Consider the following 20,374-nt stretch of genomic DNA (forward strand, 5'->3'; position numbering starts at 1 on the left):
AGCCCAATTGGTGGGATTCATAGGAGTTTTTAACCTTGCCTTTGTGATGGGAAACCACCTCTCTTGTCATCTGTGGGGATGGCACCACCTGAACAGAGTCTGACCACTATACCTACAACTCAAGATAGCAAGGTTAGGGAGTTCTGGTTTAATTTAGCCAACAGAACAGGAGTAGTGCTACTAGAAACAGTGAGGACTTGACTCCAGGAGATAAGATCACCTTTTAACTATACTAGCTAGATGGGGACAGGACAACACACAGTATCTGGATACTACAGTGAGGGGCAGAAATGTAACACCCTAACACAGTGTATGATAAATATTCTGATTGGCTCCTGGAAAGGAATGGGGACAAATGTCCCTATAAAAGCTGTTCTATATCACTTGATAGATGGTAAGAAACAGAACAGCTGTGAAACACTTAGGAAAGTGTAACAGCTGACTCTTAATCCATTAAGGATATGTATATTTATTGGGTTATTAGAAGCAGGAAAGAGTAAAGCATGACAGAACAAGGGTTATTGTGCCAGTTAAAAACTACACCATTTTACATTTTAAAAATGGATTTCTCCTTTAACAATAGCTTCACAATAACAACCCAAAGAACAGTTGCACAGAAGTTGGAACTGCAACATGCAGTTAGGTAGTAATTGCAGGGCTTACACAGTTATAAAGGTAGCTTGGTTAGAGCAGCAAAGAGTCCTCTGGCACCTTATAGACTAACAGACGTATTTGGGTGAATACCCACTTCGTCGGATGCATGTAGTGGAAATTTCCAGAGGCAGGTATAAATATGCAAGCAAGAGTGAGTCAGGCTAGAGATAACGAGGTTAGTTCAATCAGGGAGGATAAGGCCCTCTTCTAGCAGTTGAGGTGTGAACACCAAGGGAGGAGAAACTGCTTTTGTAGTTGGCTAGCCATTCACAGTCTTTGTTTAATCCTGAGCTGATGGTGTCAAATTTGCAGATGAACTGAAACTCAGCAGTTTCTCTTTGAAGTCTGGTCCTGAAGTTTTTTTGCTGCAGGATGGCTACCTTTAAATCTGCTATTGTGTCCAGGGAGACTGAAGTGTTCTCCTACAGGTTTTTGTATATTGCCATTCCTAATATCTGATTTGTGTCCATTTATCCTTTTACGTAGGGACTGTCCAGTTTGGCCGATGTACGTAGCAGAGGGGCATTGCTGGCATATGATGGCATATATTACATTGGTGGACGTGCAGGTGAATGAACCGGTGATGGTGTGACTGATCTGGTTAGGTCCTGTGATGGTGTTGCTGGTGTAGATATGTGGGCAGAGTTGGCATCGAGGTTTGTTGCATGGATTGGTTCCTGAGTTAGAGTTACTATGGTGCGGTGTGTAGTTACTGGTGAGAATATGCTTCAGGTTGGCGGGTTGTCTGTGGGCGAGGACTGGCCTGCCACCCAAGGCCTGTGAAAGTGAGGGCTCGTTGTCCAGGATGGGTTGTAGATCACTGATGATGCATTGGAGAGGTTTTAGCTGGGGACTGTATGTGATGGCCAGTGGAGTGCTGTTGGTTTCTTTCTTGGGCTTGTCTTGCAGTAGGAGGCTTCTGGGTACACGTCTGGCTCTGATGATCTGTTTCCTTATTTCCTCATGCGGGTGTCATAGTTTTGAGAATGCTTGGTGAAGATTTTGTACATGTTGGTCTCTGTCTGAGAGGTTGGAGCACATACGGTTGTATCTCAGTGCTTGGCTGTAGACAATGGATCATGTGGTGTGTCCGAGATAGAAACTGAAGGCATGAAGATAGGCATAGCGGTCGGTGGGTTTTCGATATAGGGTGGTGTTAACGTGACCGTCACTTATTTGCACCGTGGTGTCTAGGAAGTGGCCCTCCCATGTAGATTGGTCCAGGCTGAGGCTGATGGTGAGGTGAAAGCTGTTGAAATCGTGGTGGAATTTTTCCAGAGTCTCCTTCCCATGGGTCCAGATGATGAAGATGTCATCAATGTAGCGTAGGTAGAGAAGGGGCGTGAGTGGACGAGAGCTGAGGAAGCCTTGTTCCAGGTCAGCCATAAAAATGTTGGCATATTGTGGGGCCATGCGGGTGCCCATAGCGGTGCCACTGGTCTGGAGGTATATATTGTCATCAAATCTGAAATAGTTGTGTGTGAGGATAAAGTCACAGAGCTCAGCAACCAGTTGTGCTGTGGCATCATCAGAGATACTGTTCCTGACAGCTTGTATTCCATCTGTGTGTGGGATGTTTGTGTGGAGAGCCTCTACATCCATGGTGGCTAGTGTTTTCTGGAAGGTCACCAATGCATTGTAGTTTTCTCAGGAAATCAGTGGTGTCACGGAGATAGCTGGGAGTGCTGGTGGCGTAGGGTCTGAGTAGAGAGTCCACATATCCAGACAGTCCTTCAGTGAGAGTGCCAATGCCTGAGATGATGGGGCGTCCAGGATTTCTGGGTTTGTGGATCTTGGGTAGTAGACAGAATAACCCCGGTCGGGGCTCTAAGGGTATGTTGATTTGTTCCTGTGTTAGTGTAGGGAGTGTCCTGATTAGATGGTGCAGTTTCTTAGTGTATTCCTCAGTGGGATCTGAGGGAAATGGCCTATAGAATTTGGTATTGGAGAGTTGTCTGGCAGCCTCCTTTTGGTAGTCAGACCTGTTCATGATGACAACAGCACCTCCTTTATCAGCCTCTTTGATGTCAGGGTGGTTTCTGAGGCTGTGGATGGCATTGCGTTCTGCACGACTTAGGTTATGAGGCAAGTGATGTTGTTGTTCCACAATTTCTGCCTGTGCATGTCAGCAGAAGCATTCTATGTATAGGTCCAGACTGTCATTTTGACCCTCAGGAGGAGTCCATGTGGAGTTCTTCTTCTTGTGCTGTTGGTGGGAGGGTATCTGTGTATCAGTGCGCTGTTCAGTGTTATCTTGAAAGTATTCTTTGAGTCAGAGACGGCGAAAGTAGGCTTCCAGATCGCCGCAGAATGGTATCATGTCTCTGGGGGTGGCAGGGCAGAAAGAGAGTCCCCGAGATAGGACAGACTCTTCTGCCAGGCGGAGTGTGTAGTTGGATAAATTGACGATATTGCTGGGTAGGTTAAAGGTACCACTGTTGTGGCCCCATGTGGCAGGTAGGATTTTAGACAGCTTACAGTCCTTTTTCCTTTGTAGAGAGGTGAAGTGTGTAATGTAGATCTCCTGTCTTAGGGCAGGTCTACACTAACCCCCCAATTCGAACTAAGGTACGCAACTTCAGCTACGTGAATAATGTAGCTGAAGTTCGAAGTACCTTAGTTCGAAATTACCTCCGTCCAGACGCGGCAGGCAGGCTCCCCCGTCGACTTCGCGTACTCCTCTCGTCGAGCTGGAGTACCGCAGTCGACGGTGAGCACTTCCGGGTTCGACTTATCGCATCCAGACAAGACGTGATAAGTCGAACCCAGAAGTTTGATTTTCTTGCCGCCGAACTACCGGGTAAGTGTAGACCTACCCTTATTTTAGTGAAGTCCGCTTGTATGGAAGTTTGGTTATTTATGAGAGTCTCCAGGTTGGAGAGCACTTTTTTGATGTTTTCCTGTTTGCTGTATAGGATGCTGATCAGGTGGTTCCTCAGTTTCTTTGATAAAGTATGGAATAATCTCTCACTGTGGTCTGTGTAGTATGTAGATAGCAATGGATTTTTCACCTTCAGTCCATTTGGTATGATGTCCATCCGTTTGCATTTGGAAAGGAAGATGGATATCTGTCTGTACTTGTGCAAGTTTCTTCATGAGGTTGATGGATTTCCACTCCATACGGCTAAATGCAGTGCCTTGCATGGTGTCAAGTATCAGAGGGGTAGCCGTGTTAGTCTGGATCTGTAAAGCAGCAAAGAGTCCTGTGGCATCTTATAGACTAACAGACGTATTGGAGCATGAGCTTTCGTGGGTGAATACCCACTTCGTTGGATGCATGTAGTGGAAATTTCCAGAGGCAGGTATAAATATGCAAGCAAGAGTGAGTTTGTCTGCGGCCTTGTCATGAGACTGCAGAGGGGGTGGTGACAGTGTCACAAAAGAACTATAAATTAAGCCTCAAAAATTCTATTATCCCATTTTACAGATGGAAGAGAGAAGTTATTTGGCACATAGGAGTTATTTTCCTGAAGTCACACAGAGAAGCCTGTAGCACAGCTGGCAACAAAACTTACACCTCCAGATTCCCTATGTCCTACTGTAATTACAGTACCACATTACAAAGATCATGATATAATGTGTCAAAAGCATTATTTCACAATTACCCAAATTTTACAACCCAAGGGCATTATTTTGCACAGACACTCAAAACTGCAGTTCCTATTTGTTGCACTGTACTTTTAGTCAATAAAAGTGTTTTATATACCGGTATATATTATTTGGAAAGCAGTCACAAAAACAGCACGAGTGTGCTGTATTGATTTCTTTGCTTGTCTCTTATCATGAACAATACTCTATTGCCCAATCTCACTATCTAGGAATTTTCATCACTGTGACATCCGAGTGCTCTATTGTCCAGTTTTCTAGCAATGGCAGAGAATTATAACAAGTTGCATAGTGCTGTTTACTTAGAATAAAAAAAAAGATGCAAAATATTAACTAAATTGTTATTTTAACAAAAACAACATTCCTGCTTTTATGTCAAATGGTCTACACCTACCAATGTGGATACATCTTACATGCATTATAAAGTCTATTGCTGGTGACATTAAGTTTTCCCCTCAACCATTTTATAGTTGGAAATATATTTTGGAGTTGTTCTTTCATTAAATTTCCCATGAAAAAGTATTTTAAAGTAAGGGGGAAGGAGGAGTTTACAAAACTAAGAAGTTAGTAGAATCCATTGGTCTCTTGGGTTCCATGTATCTAGTATACTAAAATCAAATTCAGGCACTGTGATAATAATACAATCTATATGGTCAACTATCATGGGGATGAAAATAATAGAATTACCTAGATTATGTACAAACAATTTTTGGGAGGGGTTTACAGTGAACAGTGTGGGGGAGGAAAGGGGGGTCACATAGATAGTACTAAAGCTTGATGAGCTAATTTTGCTAAGAGATGTCAGTGCTCCAGTTAGAGAGAATTGTGTCATGTGGGAAAAATCTCCCGGGAAACCTGGCCTTAGGAAAGAGAATGTCACTAGGTTAAAATTGTTAAAACTATGCAACTGGAAGCTCAAGGCAATACAGAACACGCTGTCAGCATAAACTCTTAGTGAAGCATACTTGGAACATACCACATTAAAAGCTCAGGATCCTAAAGTTACATGGTAGTAACCCTCAGTTAACTTCAGCATACTGAAATCAGAAATTGTAAAAGCAAATTGACATGGGATCTTGCCATTCCTCGGTAGTTTCAGAAATACACCTGTAACTGGTGGGAAGTAATACAAATGTGATGGATTGAAGATTGTTAAGAAAGACTACAGGAAGTAAAAAAAGAAAGCTAACACATAAAAACCCCACCAGTTCACTTTAGTTGTTAGAGGACATTTTTAAAAGTCTTAGGAAAAAAATTAGAAAAGCTGTGGGAAATGTTAAAAAAAACGGCTTGACAGAATCAGTAGGGGATGCTCTGAAACTAATGAGAAAATGCAGGCAAGCAAGAGAGGTAGATCAGGTCAGAAATGCCAGATATGATGGAAGAACTGTATGATGTGACCGTGGAGGCCCTGGAGACAACAGACAAAGACAGAAAAGCAGAGAAAGAGACAGTGCTCAAGGGATGGTGCCGAGAGAGAAAGAAGCAGGTTTTCTAGCAGAGAGGGAAAAAAACTTGAGGACCCATAGAAAGCCAATATATAAGAACCAAAACTGTTTGCCAATCCTATTTATTCTGAATTAATCATGCAGAGTGACAGATCTCGAACGAGGGGGGGGAATACTGAAGATAAGAATAGGCGAGACGGTAGATTGGTAGGTTGCTTAAGTTTTTGAAAGAGTGATTGCATAAGCCGTTTTAAAGAAAGGTGACCACCATATGCAGCAGAGATCTTCTGAAGGATGAAAGAGAGAAAGAGCGAAGCTGCAGATCATGCTGATGCCAAACAGACAATGAACATGGAGAGAGCAGCAGCTTCCAAAAAGCTAGAGAAAGCACTAAATCCAAAAGAGGGGGTGGGATAAGAAAGGCCACCCAAGAACATGTGGAATCAAAGTGGAGGTACTAAAAGGACAGCAGATTAGAGGAAGAAGAGGCACAGCAGATCAGTGGTCAGAAGCAGAGAAATCTCATTTTATAATCTGTGCAGCCTGAAGGGCAAAAAAAAAAAAAAAAAAAAAGTAACACAGGGCTGGAAAAAAGCAGTTATTATACCATACAACAAGGAAATCATAAAGAAGTGTTAAAAATGTCCATGAAACAGACCTGTCAAGGGTTCCAAGGAAAATGTAAAACAGGGTACAGGGTCACCTGAAATAAGTAAGAAACTGAATAAAGTTAGCACCAGGAAAGGAAAAAGTAGTACTTAGTTAAATTTCCACCTATAACAAATAACGGAGAAGTACTAGACATTTGGATCTGACCTGTAGGCGTGTTTTCTGGACTTTAAACATTTATGATTTTCTTTGGTGAGAGGAAGCTATTGGAGTTAAATGGTGTGCCATGGAAGATCACAAAGTTACTCACGGAGTTAAACAAGGCACTAAAACCTATGTTAGGATTAGAGGATAGAAAGTGTTGAATCTTTCTTACTTACTCTTTTCAACATTAATGAATCATGTACTGAGGTCAATGGGAAACACAGAATAAAGTAGGAAGGAGCATCTGTTAGTTGATCTTTATTATGAAGATTATGATACTGTACCTTGTTAGGAGAGATGTTAATTGAAAGAAGAACTAAAGCAGGGAAAGAATATACTAATTCCCTTAAAGAAAAAATTAACACTTGTGAAAAAGTAGGCTGAGATGCAAGTAGCTCTCTCTCTCTCTTAGACCAGAATGGAATTATCGAAAGTAAGTTATTGGATTCATTTTAAAACCATATGCCAAGGAACAGGACCTAAGTGAGAAGGATGTAAAGTAAAAATTTCTTTCATGAACCATGTTAAATGGGTTTTAATCCATTCTCTTATACTTCCAAACATTTGAGGCAGGGAGAGGACTGGGTATAATTGCTTTCGTTGTGAAGTGCTGTGAGTTGAGCAAGAGTAGCATCATATCTGGATTTTAGGAATATCACTGTAAGGAGGCAAAAAGCTACACCCAGAGGAGAGGCAGAAGAAAGTCATCCAATAGGTGTTTATTGGTTTGCTGTTGAGCAGCAAGTGACGAGAATTTGAGCAATTAATGCCAACAGGTACTTTTAACAGAACTCGGTCCACCCAATACCAAGTTCCAGAAAAGCTGTAACCTTTGCTATCACTCTGAATATCATTTAACACTCATAGTTAATGGAACTATTTTTGTACAGGAAAGTTACTCAGTATGAGCATGTGTCACAGAATCAGGCCCTCACTGAAGATGTGGTGATATTTAAGCTACACTAGTGAAAAATTTGCAGTGAAGATTCAGAGGTAAATACACAGATCAGATTAAAGAGTTACTTCCACAAGGTACATAAAAACACATGGAAGAGGAAATCAGGACAAGGTGCTGGTGATAGCAATACCTCTGTGCTGTTTATGACTGACTGACTGAAACAGATATGCATAAAACTGTCACAGGGAGTAGCCAGACAGGATTTTCTCTGTATGGATTTTAAAAAAAAAAGGCAAGTTTTTCTGCATTGATTGAGTCATTGTGTAATGTGTATGTGATCATTTCTGAGCAACATCCACCCAGCGTCAAAATACCAGTAGATCGTTTATTGAAATTATTTACCAGCTTAAGGATCATCACTTTTCCTTATGTGATGCAACAAAGCTTATTTTAAACCACCTGTGCAGAGTTTTTAATAGATGGAAAGAGACTGAAAGGTAACTTTGACGTGTAGGCTCTAGACGCTCATTTGATAATTACACTGACATCCTTTGTAAAGTGCTTTCAAATTTCCTGATGAAGGTGAGATATTATAATTATTTGTGTCTGGACATGGAGGAAGGTGAGAGGGTGGAGGAGCCAGCTCCACTTTCTTTGTCACACTGATACCAGCAGAAAATTCTCCTTCATGAGGGGAATTCTCTGCCTGCTGGCTATGACCAGAATTCTTCCACTTGGTTCCACCTGAGCAGTGCAAAGTAAACGTGGTGGACCAGAAATTCAAAATCAAATATCAAAGCTTTGGTATATTGGTTTTGAATATAATTGCTTGAATGAGTATCGTCTTATACATAACAGCAATAATATCCATGCTGAAAATGAATTCAGGTCAGTCCTTGGGGTCCACAAAGCTTGCAACCCAGGCTCCCACGGATTGAGAGAGAACACGTGTGTGTCTGCGTGCATGCAGAACATGACCTTGATTCCACAAACAGGTGCACTTGAACTGACCCTTTCACATATATTGAGTCCCACTGGCTTCAACAGAACTGTAAAGGTCTGTACCACTTATCCATTTGCAGACTGAGAGCCTGCATTTGTAAACTGGGTCCTATCTCCATGGAGCCACACCTTTATTTTGAGATCTGCCATTGAAACAACTTCCAGAAGTGTGACCCCTCCACTGATCCAAACTGCATTTTTCCAAGGAGGAGGAGGACCGTTTCCAAGTTATATATGTAATAGTGGTATTAAACAAAAACACAAGTTACACCAAAAACTTCAATATTCAAAGAGAGACTTCACAAAATAGATTTTTACCTTATATTTATTTAGCTGCACACACTCCTATTCTGGACATACATTCAACACAGATTTTTAGCTGCAGAAAGAACTTATCACCATTTCTTGATTGTTAGGGCTCACTCTTATGTTTTAGTGACAAACATGTTGAAATTACAATTGTATTGTTTTAAACCTTATACATAAATTGGTTGCCACTCTGAAGCCTAAAAATGTCACTGTTCAAGCCTAATTAAGAATGATTTTACTATTATATAATTACATCTAAAGAATTTTTTAGGAAAATGGACACAGATTGAGTTGTGCTATTCACATTAACATTAATGGAAGTCATGCGGCTCAATCCATGGCACACTGTGCCAAAAATATACCCCCTAATGTCCATCCACAAACATGACCTTTTCATTGTAAAATACAAGGTTTCAAAACCAGTTGAAAAATTAACCCTTCAGACCCCATCTCCATTAAAACTACAAACATCTTAGCAATTTGCTTTTCATGAAATAAACATATGGGTACTCCACCAGATGGGACCTCTTTTTAATGAGTAACATACACAAACCTCTTCAGAGGTTGGCAACAATGTCAAATTCAAGGCTTTTGCTCTCTCCATATTACTGAAAGTGTCATCATTATCTCCAGTGACCAATTCTGAGCCAAACCCAAAGGTCTCTTCACTCTATTCATTCTCCTTGATCTCTTACCTACCTTAACATCATGGACTGCCCTCTTTACAAAGACACTCCCCCCTCCTTGGGCTTCCAGCACAGTGTGTGCTATCATCCTACTTCGGGACTACTCCTTCAGCATCTCCTCTAGCTAGGTCTCATCTTCTCACCTCCCCACATCTGTAGGTACCCACAGGGTTCTCACTTTGGTCTCCTCCTTCAATGCTAATTACGGAGGTGACATATCCACAGCTAACACACAGATACAATACTTATGCCACCAAGTCCCAACTCCACCTCTTCCCATCTGTCAAGGCTTGCATCAGTGACATCTTTCTGGATGTCCCACCATTATCTTAACTCACTATGACAAAAGCCAAATTTCTTAGCCTCCATCCAAAACCCTCTTCCTTACTGCACTACTTACTTTATCACTGTTATTAAAGCCACTACTCTCCCTACCGTGCAAGCTTGCATCCTTAATGTTCTGTTCTTCTCCCTGCTGTCTTTCAGCCCATTTCCAGATTCACGCTCTTGCCAAGTCCTGTCACTTCTTCCACTATATTTAAATATCTGACCCTTCCTCTCTGTACATTATGACAAACCCAGTCCACATTATGATCATCTCTTACCTCATGATCTGCAACCGCCTTCTGTCCTCCTACTTCACCAGTCTATCCAAAACACTGCAGCTAAGAACATCATCTGCCATTCCAACCTTTGCCCCTGCTCTCAACTAACTTCACTGGGCCTTCCACCTATCAATCAAACATATGCTCTTTATTCTCAAATCCCAAGTCCTGCTCTAGCTCTGCTCGAGCCTACTTCTCAGCACTCATTTCCACCTCCACCCCAGACAGAAGCCGGAATACCAATCAATCCTCTCTCCCTAATGCTCCCTTTGTCTCTTCCACTTGACCTTTCTATTACCATGCTGTCCCCTCCACTTTGAGCAGCTTCCCTCTTCCCCTGAGCAAGCACCCTCACTCTCCCTCAAATTCCTCCTCAGTGCTTACTTCTTTCACTTATACTTCAAAGGCTGATCTCTTCTCCAAAGCCCTCAGGTCCTGATCCTCTGTCATTTGTGTGGTATCTGCCTAAATTAGATTAGGCGCTCTTCAGTGAAAAAGCCTTATCTTCCTATGCAATTGTAAAGTGGTATACACAACTAATGCACCATATAAATGACAGTAACTTTTCTACGTCTTCAACATAATTGGGACTGTCCAAAAAAAAAAAAAAAAAACCCGACCGGAAAATATTGGCCATATAAAACTTGAGCAAGTGTGACACTTAACTTGAAAACAATTTATCAAGTGTTTACTGTTTGTTCTAACAGATTAGTATTTAATAATCTGCTAATAGAGTCCTCCCGAGGCCAAAGGGTGTGTGTGTGTGTCTGTCTCAAGCTCGTTGTTTGATCAAGGCCAGGGTATACCACCACATCAATAGGCCTCACCCATGACTCCCGGGGTGGACAACCTCTTTGATTGAGACCACAGTTCAAGCGCCATTCAACCCCATTCTCTCTGTCAAGACTGCTAACAAGGAGACCAATTAGTGCTAGGTTTTGTCATGTCCACTCTCATTCAAATAGACTGAGATCACTAAGGCTGTGTCTACACTGCCACTTTCAGCGCTAAAACTTTTGTCATTCAGGGGTGTGAAAAAACACCAGTATAGACAGCGCTTTATCGCTGGGAGCCACGCTCCCGGTGATAAAGCTACCACCGCTCGTTGGGGTGGGGGTTTTTTATCGCCAGGAGAGCTCTTTCCCAGCAATAAAGCATGTCTACACTGCCCATGTCACAGTGCTGCCGCGTTAGACATACCCTAACTCATTTCATGTAGGCCACTGAACAACCTGAAGATGGTAGCCACCTCCAGTCACTACCCACTTGTCTCACACTTAAGGTGGCAAAAAGAAGGCCTGGTGACTTTTGGTAAGAAAAAAGGAAATGTTAGCCAACACACCATTTGAAGAGCTACCATATATGCGATAACAAGCTACCATTCAGCTCCACTAATCTGAATGAACATCCTATAGAAGACACGTTAGCAGTACTAGCACTTAAATCATTCCTAGAAGAACCAAAGTAAATGCACCAGTGCTAGACCAAGAATGGAAAAAATGCCTACAATTCTCAGTGTAGACGCAGTCACTCCACTGCCCATCCAGTCAAAATTTTCAAGAGTGATTAGCGATATTGGGTGCCCAACCTGACACCTGAGATGCCTTAAAGGAGTGAGATAATCAGATAGCAGGAGCTCAGCCCCCTTCAGACAATCAGTTTGGGCACCCAAAATCACTGGTTACTTTCGAAAGCCGCAGTCTGTGGCTAGACGCTAAAGGTTACTGGCACAGAAAGAGATTACAGGGTAAAAAATATGTAAAATCTATTTTCCAAGATAGTTTACTTTGTGCATTTGACAGCACTTTACGCAGCTAGTCAGTTTCCTCTCTAGTTGCCTGGCCCTTTCAGATAGCACAGAAAAATGTTTTCAAAGATTGGAAAACATGATTGTAAAACCACAAAAGTTAATGGGGGACTCGGAAGCAGTATAATACCCAAAACTACTTTAAACTCTATTTTTACATTAATTAGATTTGGTATCCCTCTATCCCAGGCCTGAACATCCATCCCTAACACGATATTTAAAGTCTTCACCTTAACATTGTCACTTCTTCATATGTTGTTCTATTACATTTTTACAGAGGACATGCAACAATGCAGCCCTGTCCATCTAGCTGTCCTCTTGAGTGTTTCACTCAGTCCACTGAACTGAAAAGCAGCCACAGTCACCTAGATGGGCTTGGATCGAAAGCAAGGATATTAGATTATGAAGCTAAAAGGTGCCAGGGTGAAGAAGAGCACCAGTTTGGGCTCAGGGAATGGCTAGATCAATGCAGTCTATATTAAACACTGAGAGAAGTGTGCAGCACCTGGGGCTATGAAGCCAGGGGATAAGCCCCATCCACTTTCTGCAGCTGTGGAAATCAGGTCCCGGACCACCACATTCGCCCTCCCTTCACGCCCCGTATCTGCGTGGCTCTGGGCCACTTGCATCGCGTTAGTCTATAACGGTATGAAGCAGAAGCAGCAGCGGGCGGGGGGCGGACGAGGAGGATGAAAGCGCAGCGGAAAGCCGGGGACATGATGCCATTCGCCCCTCCCTCCGCGCTAGGTCCCTGCGGCTGCGGGCGGGTCAGGGGCGCGCAGCCTTACCGGGCGAGTAGAGCTGGGCCAGCTGGCGGGCCCCGGCGTGCTGCGGGCCCCAGCGAGGCACGGTGCTGCTGCGGGCCGCCGCCCCGTGCTGGTTGCCGTTGGGATCCTCCTCGGCCATGGAGCGGTGCTTGATCTCCAGCTCGCTGAGCAGAGCCGCCGCCATGCTCCCTGCTCCGCCGGAGAGCGGGCTCCGGGAAGGAGGCGGCGGCGGCGGCGCTGCGGAGCAAAGCGAGAGGCGAGCGCACCTGAGAACGCGGCAGCCGGGCGGGGAGCGCTCAGCGCGGCGCAGGGGGGTGCCGCCCTCCCCGGAGCGGCTACGCGCGCACACCGGGCGGGGGGCGTCAGCCCTGGGGAGGTTCCCGCAGCCCCCCGGAGACCCTCCCCTCGCACACAGGGGAGCCCCGAGCCAACGCGCTGCAGCCCCCGCTCCATGAGCAGCCCCCGGTCCGTGTCCCCAGCCTGGGGCAGCGGCAGTGCCCGCGGGGAGGGCGGCCCTAGGGGAGCCCCCCCCGGATCGGGCACAGACGTGTGGGGGAGCTGCAGCCGGAGACTCGGGGTGGTGGCCGCTCCCGCTCCAGGGCGCGTCCATCCCCGCCCTGGCCCGCACCCCCCGGGGTGACAGCTGCCTGGGGAGGAGACAGGCTGCGACCTGCCCTGCGTGGGGGCACCCACGGCTATCGGCTCATGCGCGTGTCCGTGGCCCCCTTCCCTAGTTGGGGATGTTCACCCGCCCGCAGCCGCGCCCCTCACCTGCCGTCCGGCTGGTGGCCCCGCTGGCTGGGCCGCCCGCCGACACCGGCTGCTCCCCTTTCCCAGCCCAGCCGAGCCGAGCCGAGCCGAGCCGAGCCGTCCTCCCGCTGCTGCGAACCCGGCCGCCGCTAGGGACGCTGCGGGGCCGCCGCTCCCCTGGTCCGGCGGCTCTCTGAGCCCGTCCCGGCTCCCCCCGCGGCTCGCCTGACACCTCCCGGACCAGCTTGCTGCTGCCTGCCCGGCCCCGGCGCTCGTTGCTGGGCTCCCCCGGCCCGGGCCTGCTGCTCCCGGTTACCCGAACCTCCCCCCCGCGCTGCTGCGGGTAAGAACCCGGGTCTCCCCGGGGCAGTACTGGAGCGCAGGGTTTGGTTATGAAACCCTCTGACTAGAGCTCCTGCTCTGCTGTGTGGGGATCGGGTTGTGGGCAATGGCCTCGCTAGGGGAGGAGATATTAAAGGGGGGCCTGCAGGGACCCCTGTATTTAGGTTACCCAGCATGTTCCAGTATAAGATTCTTGGGACCATATTCTGTACAGCTCTGTTACACCCACTCCCCCGCCCCCAGCAGGCATCTGAAATATGGCAGTGGCATGGCTTGGAGGTGTGTGTGTGTGTGTGTGTGTGGTGGTGGGGAAGTACCTTTTGTTGATCACCTGTACATCTGTTCAGGTTTGGGAGTGATTATAAACTATTGAAACAACTCTCTCTTCTTGTTGTTAGGATCCACAAGGCTCCTTCTTATGTCATACCCATCCTCCAGGTACTGATTTAATTCATGAGATCAAACAGTTGCATTTCTCCATGCCAAAGGCTGGAAACTCTTACTTTTCTCTCATTGACATAATTCTTTGCTATGATTACTGGGGACTTGTATAAATAGACCAAAACCAGTGATCATTACTAATACTTATCATGGACATGGCGCTTTCAACTCCTAACTACTGTACAGACATGAACTAATGAATTTTAGCACTTCAACAATCTCCAGAACGTCGCCTTCACCATTTCTCATACTTAGGGTGACGAGATGTCCTGTTTTTATAGGGACAGTCCCAACTTTTGGATCTTTTTCTTATATAGACTCCCATTACGCCCCACCCCATCCCAATTTTTCATACTTGTTGTCTGGTCACCCTACCCATACTGGTCTTTCAGAAAAGCTGCAGGCTTCAAGATGTTTAACATAACAAACCTAAAGATTCTCCTCTACTTAGGCATCATGCACGCTGCAGTGTAGACTCATAGCAGTTTCATTTTATTGCAGGTTCACAGTAATTCTGCTTCATTGCAAGGACCTGCTTTCAGCTCTTATCAAAGTCCATAATTCTAGTCTCCATTGTGCCAGCTCGCTGCCATTCTTCCTTCTGCAACCACCACTTTCCCTGGTCCACCTGTGCCATGCCTTGCCTGCCATCAGTCTGACAACGGATGGGGTATTTACTTCATAAGTTTTGAAGCAATTTGCCAAAGATAGGTCCACATTAGAAGTAATGGTAACTCACCTGGACCTCAGTAGTCATCTTCTCAGATCAGCAGCAACTGAATGCTAAGACAGACAAATTGGTTTGAACTTGACCTTTTGACTAAAATCAAGTGTAGTATTATCTAGTATCAAGGGATTACATTTTATAATGTATTCTGTAGGATATTTCCATAAGGAAAATCAACGGAGAGTGACCTTTTAAACCAAGTCGTTCCTTGCTCTCTTACTATACCTTTATACATTAGCTATTCCTTTTATTACTTTGCCCTTGCACCGTAGGGTTTCATCCTCCTTTTCTCTGCATAGTATGTCACAGATTGCAGTACTTCTTAGCCTAGATTTAAAACATTTTAACCACATCTCTGTTTCTGTGCTTCTAAATTAAGCTCACATACATTACATTCTTTTTTTCCCATACTAGTGGATAGTAATACAATACAGGTGATCAAATATTTTCAGATTCATTGAGATCTCACCTAGTCCTCTGAAAAAATAGCATTCAATCCTAAAGTCAAAGAGTTGTGTGAGATTTAGTGATTTGATGCCCACAGGAATCAATGGCCATTTTGGGGTTTAAATCATGTGCAATTCAGGGGCCCAATTATCTTGGCAAGTTCGTATGCACTACTTCTGTTGCCTTCATTGGGAATTGCACACGTGCAACTAACAGAATAATCAGGCCCCTGAAAATGTAAGCTGGTGTCCCTAAACACAGCTACTGTATTTTTAACTCATTCAGTGTTAGATGCATCTGTGGCCTCAGAGCACCAGCTAGGAATGTGCATTGGCACTCCGAAGGGATTTTCTCCTAGCTAATGCTCTCTGTTTCAAATGGGATATACACCCATCTATAACCTGCATTGTCTGTATTTAAAACATAAACTTACCTTATATTATATCTAAGTATTTCTGTTACCATGACATCAAACAAGAAAATAAACATTACTCTCCATAGAAAATGAAATGCATGGTAACAGAACATTTTAGCAAGTCTAATGACAGACTCGGAGCCATCATAACAGATTATAGGAGACAAATAAAAAGATTGCTTTTGATAGTCTGAAATGAAAAAAAAAATTAAATATTTTGCATACAGAAGGAGAGAGAGAAACCATTTTCAGATAATCTGTCTTTGTTCCAAGCAAATGACAGAAATGGACTATGAATTCACAAACTATGGAATGGGGCTGGAAAAGAAACTCTCTCTATATTTCCTACAAATCAGGTTATTTCTTGAAACACAGGAACAAAGAATCCAGAATGCAGAGAGAGTTGTTATTATTATCAGTAAAATATGTATTGTGGTTCTCAGGAAAGAGAATGTTAGTTCAATTTTTTCATACCTGATATTCTTAGACATTTTAAATCCCAGTCCTTCAAGTTGGGTTTACTCAGCCACCCACAGAGGTATGCAACAAAATATATAACAATAACTAGAGCCCTGTACAGATACAAAATTTGTATCCGCATCTGATCAGCAAACATGGTCTGTGGATATAAAGTGGATAACTGCAGCTTTTCAGGGCTCTAGATATAAAATTTGGATCCGCATCCATCCGTGATCTGCAAACCTGGTCTGCGGATATCTCCATCTGTGGATACAAAGTGGATATCTGCAGATTTGCAGCGCTTTAAAAATAACTTTGCCTAAAAGCTAAAGGTTGCTTGACTACATTTGTGATTAAAATTACATAAATACATATGATTCAATGTTTAAAAAAAAAAAAAATGCTATAAACCAATATTCAAAGTGAACTCGCATAATGACAGAAACCAGACATTTCAGAGGTATACCCTAAAGCAGGCTAAGCATTCCAGAATCAATCTATCAAAGTCTATTATGTTAGAGTAGATGAGATAAAGTCATTGACTTGCAACTAAAGAGATTCTAATTCTAGTCCTAGCTCCTGTACTTGTTTGTAACAGATGTTAAATAACTTTTAGTGATAATTCAGTAGAAGTCCTGCTATTAGATGGATATAGGGGATAAATTAAATATCTTAGGCCCTGATTCAGGAAAGCACTAAAGAACATAGTACATCTCTATTCAGGATAGCAATTAGGCCCCAGTTCAGCAAGGCGTTTAAGCACGTACCTACCTTTAAACATGACCTTGCTAAATCTCAGCCTTAAGTATGTGCTTCACTTTAAACATGTGCTTAAGTCCCATTGTCTGTAATTAAGCATGTACTTAAGTGCTCTCCTGAATAGAGATGCTTTCCTGAATTGAGGACTAGCTTTCAGACCTAAACAATTCTATGATTTTCCACACCCTGCTCACTTGTAACATTACACTAAGCAGGGCTTTCCAAGCTTCTTTGGTCTCATTCTGTAAAAGCTTCCCTTGGGCAGACAAGAGTCAGAGATGTTATTTTTTTAATGAGTCCCTCCCCCTCCACCCAAATTCTGCCCAGTTCAACAAAGTAAAATAGACTCGGCCCCACACAAGCTGATTTGAATTATTTATTTTTTAGAGTTGTCCGTCTTAGAGCTGAATTAGTGAAACACATCTTTAACTGAGCCAGGAGTCTGGACTGTCATGTTGACGTTCTCATTGGGGAAATGATGCTGTAAACACCCATACTTGATTCACATGCATGGTCTCTTGGTTGCCTAGAGTAATGCCCATCTGTTTGGATGGCATCTTGCCCACACAAGTTGCCCCAGAGAATACGTGCTGGGCAATGATTGGTTTAGGTAAGTGTTTCTCAAACTGGGTCGGTGTCAACCTCTTTTGGGAAGGCCCAAGAGAAAATGAAACAAAAAGAATTTTTTTTATTTTCAATGGATTGTTTTAATTTAACATTCAGCAAAAACATCACCATGTATTGAATATTAAATATTTAATATTCAGTAGATGGTTGTGTTAATTCCTAGGTAAATATGGCCCAACAGGAAGAAAAAATGAATAAGCACCCCTCTCCCGATTTATAAACTAGATTTATAAACACCTGCACCATCTTTTTTTTTTTCAGGGGAAGGTTTTTTCTGTTCCTTTTGCAAAAGCCTTTACATCAGGGAAGGGCTGACTATTTTGCCATATTAGGGATAGGATGCTGTGCAATGTTTGAGAAATCCCACTTTACATTATCATTCTGCATAGCACTGCAAGCACCATCCCATCTCTAGAAAAGAAACCAGTCTCAGAAATGAAGCCATGTCACCAGCTGACAATTAAACCAATCACTTTTGTTGATACCTAGTAGTACTGTATGTGCCCCCAAAATGATAGAGTATAGTGGCAGGCGACTTTTATGTTCCTAAATTATGATTCAGACCCAAACAAGTACCACTTCACAAACATAACCCCCCCAAAAAAAGAAATCACACACACACACTCATAGCCTTTATGTGTGTGGTGTCGTGAAAGACTTAAAGCCCTTTTAATTTCATAACAATTGCCAGTTCCCCGAAGCAAAATAACTTTCATATAGTGACATGGACTGTACAGTGAACTTACTCGGCACAGTGCTCTATAATTCAACGGGGCAAGAGGGAGGAAAGTGTGTCAGCCCCCTTTTTAAATTCAAATACATTGCATTAAGAGAAGCTGCTATTACTTAAATATAAAAAGAAAATGATCCTGATCTTTTTCATTTGAGAGACAAAATCCTTTTCATTGCTGCATCCATGATCTCTGACTCTACTGTTTTGACACTGTGTCAAGATGCTCCCACTCCGCTCTAGGTCTCAGATCACAGTTGGAGTGTCTTGATACAGTGTTGAATCGGTAGTGGCAGCAAGTCTCAGAGCAGAGTCAAAGAGCCTCAATGCGGCACTGGAGCAGGTAACATCAGCGAGCCCTTTCCCCTCAACTAAAGCAGGGAGTGGGAGGAAGGAGAGGTGGTGGTGGTTCTTTTTAAAAAAAAAAACTGTTTATTTTGTTGCTTTTTGACCCAGCAGCGCAGGGTTCATACATGTAACCATGTGCCCTTTGCAATAAGATGTCAGAAATACTCTTCTCCCAGCACCAAATCTCTGTTAAAAAGAGTGGAATAATAATTATTTTCTTAAAAGGATTAAATGTAGAATAGGAACAGGAATCAAGGTACCAAGCTTCTAAAAACCAGCCAGCATTGCCAGAATGCTGCATTAGCAGGACCAGATTGTGCCTTGGGGCACTGGCCCTCACTTGGGGATTGGGAATAGCTGCACCACCTCAGGGGGAGCTGCAGGAGAGATTGTGCCTCAGGAAGTCCCTCCTGGGGCTCCCCAGTGCAAAGGGGGACTGACCCATCCCTTCCTGTTCGAAGCCCAAATTTCAATCCCCCACTAACCTGACTGAGAATGTGAGTGCACAAGGGCAGCTTCATACGAATGACCGTGAGATTCTAGCTACACCCATTTCTGGATGAAGGACATGAAATCTGTGACTGTTCTAAAATGGTCACGCTACTGAACGGCAGCTCACCCTCTGCCAACAGCATCACAAAACTTGGCGTGTGGAAGTTTAAGCACCAACAAAGACATGGGGTTTGATTCAGCCCTCAGAGGAGGCGCAGCAGCAACCGCCCCTCTTCGGCCCCTACACAGGGCCAGTTAGTCCCACCCCAATAGCTTGTTCAGAGGCTCTGTAACATCCCAGGGAGCTGAAGGCGTCTCTGTGCAGCTGCTCCACAACCAAACATCTCTGAGAAGGGGCATAAGTGGAGCCAAGGGGTCTATGAGGGCCCTCCTCACCAGGGTGAGATTCACCCCTAGAGAATAACGTAACTGCCATAATCAGCATAAGGAACGAAGCATAGTGGATGAACATGATTATGTTTTGTGTGATGAGTTACAGGATTCGAGCAGGAAGGGATGTCATTGATGTGATATCTTTAGACAGTAGTGACACAATTGATAAGTGACTCACAAAATCTTGGCAAAATTATTTCCCATTGCCTTGGATCTGGATGCTGCCATATATGGGCATGAAAAATGGCTGAGGATGGCAGACAAAGGGTAATGATGCAATGCAGCATATTGGGTTGGCAAGGTGGCAAATAGCGTGCTGCCAGGATCAGTTGAAGACAAGATGGGTTTTGTTGTTGTTTTTTGTTAAAATCGTTAACTATCTTGAAGAGAGAAACACCATGGTAAACAAACTCTCAGATGACAATAAAGAGGTGCCTGTGAGGGCAAAGAACTATTGGAAAGGGACCTAAAGACTGATAGAAAATGGGATTTTATCAAAGACAAAATAATTCATGTGAGTGTGTGTATATATATATATAGAGAGAGAGAGAGAGGTGGAGTGTCAGTCAATGGGAGTGAGCTATCCAGAAACCAAAGGGCAGCAAATTGTGTCAGCTTGTAGCACAATGTTGTAGCAAAAGGGCCAATATGATTTTGTGGGCTGCATAAACAGCTTTGTCGTGGGCCCGCTCTTAGAAAAGGGGCTGGAAAATGCTGAGTTCCAATTTTTTCAATGGATGTTGAGGACACGCCGCTCCTTGAAGGATTGAGCCTTGTGCCATGAATAAAGGAGGTGATAGTATCTTATGTACTGCTGAGACTACCCCTTGGATACCAAGCACAATGCTA

General features: G+C 43.8%; 1 protein-coding gene across 1 annotated transcript in view; it reads right to left on the reverse strand.

Annotated features, from left to right (window-relative positions):
- Window positions 1-12,779, reverse strand: part of LOC135888929 (plasmanylethanolamine desaturase 1-like) — a 73,642-nt gene extending 60,863 nt beyond the window's left edge. Inside the window, exon 1 of the mRNA XM_065416728.1 lies at window positions 12,617-12,779. Coding sequence (XP_065272800.1) covers window positions 12,617-12,779 — 163 coding nt within the window. The remainder of the gene's footprint in view (window positions 1-12,616) is intronic.
- Window positions 12,780-20,374: the final 7,595 nt, after the last annotated feature.

This window comes from Emys orbicularis, chromosome 14, assembly GCF_028017835.1.
Source record: "Emys orbicularis isolate rEmyOrb1 chromosome 14, rEmyOrb1.hap1, whole genome shotgun sequence".
Classification (NCBI taxonomy): Eukaryota; Metazoa; Chordata; order Testudines; family Emydidae; genus Emys; species Emys orbicularis.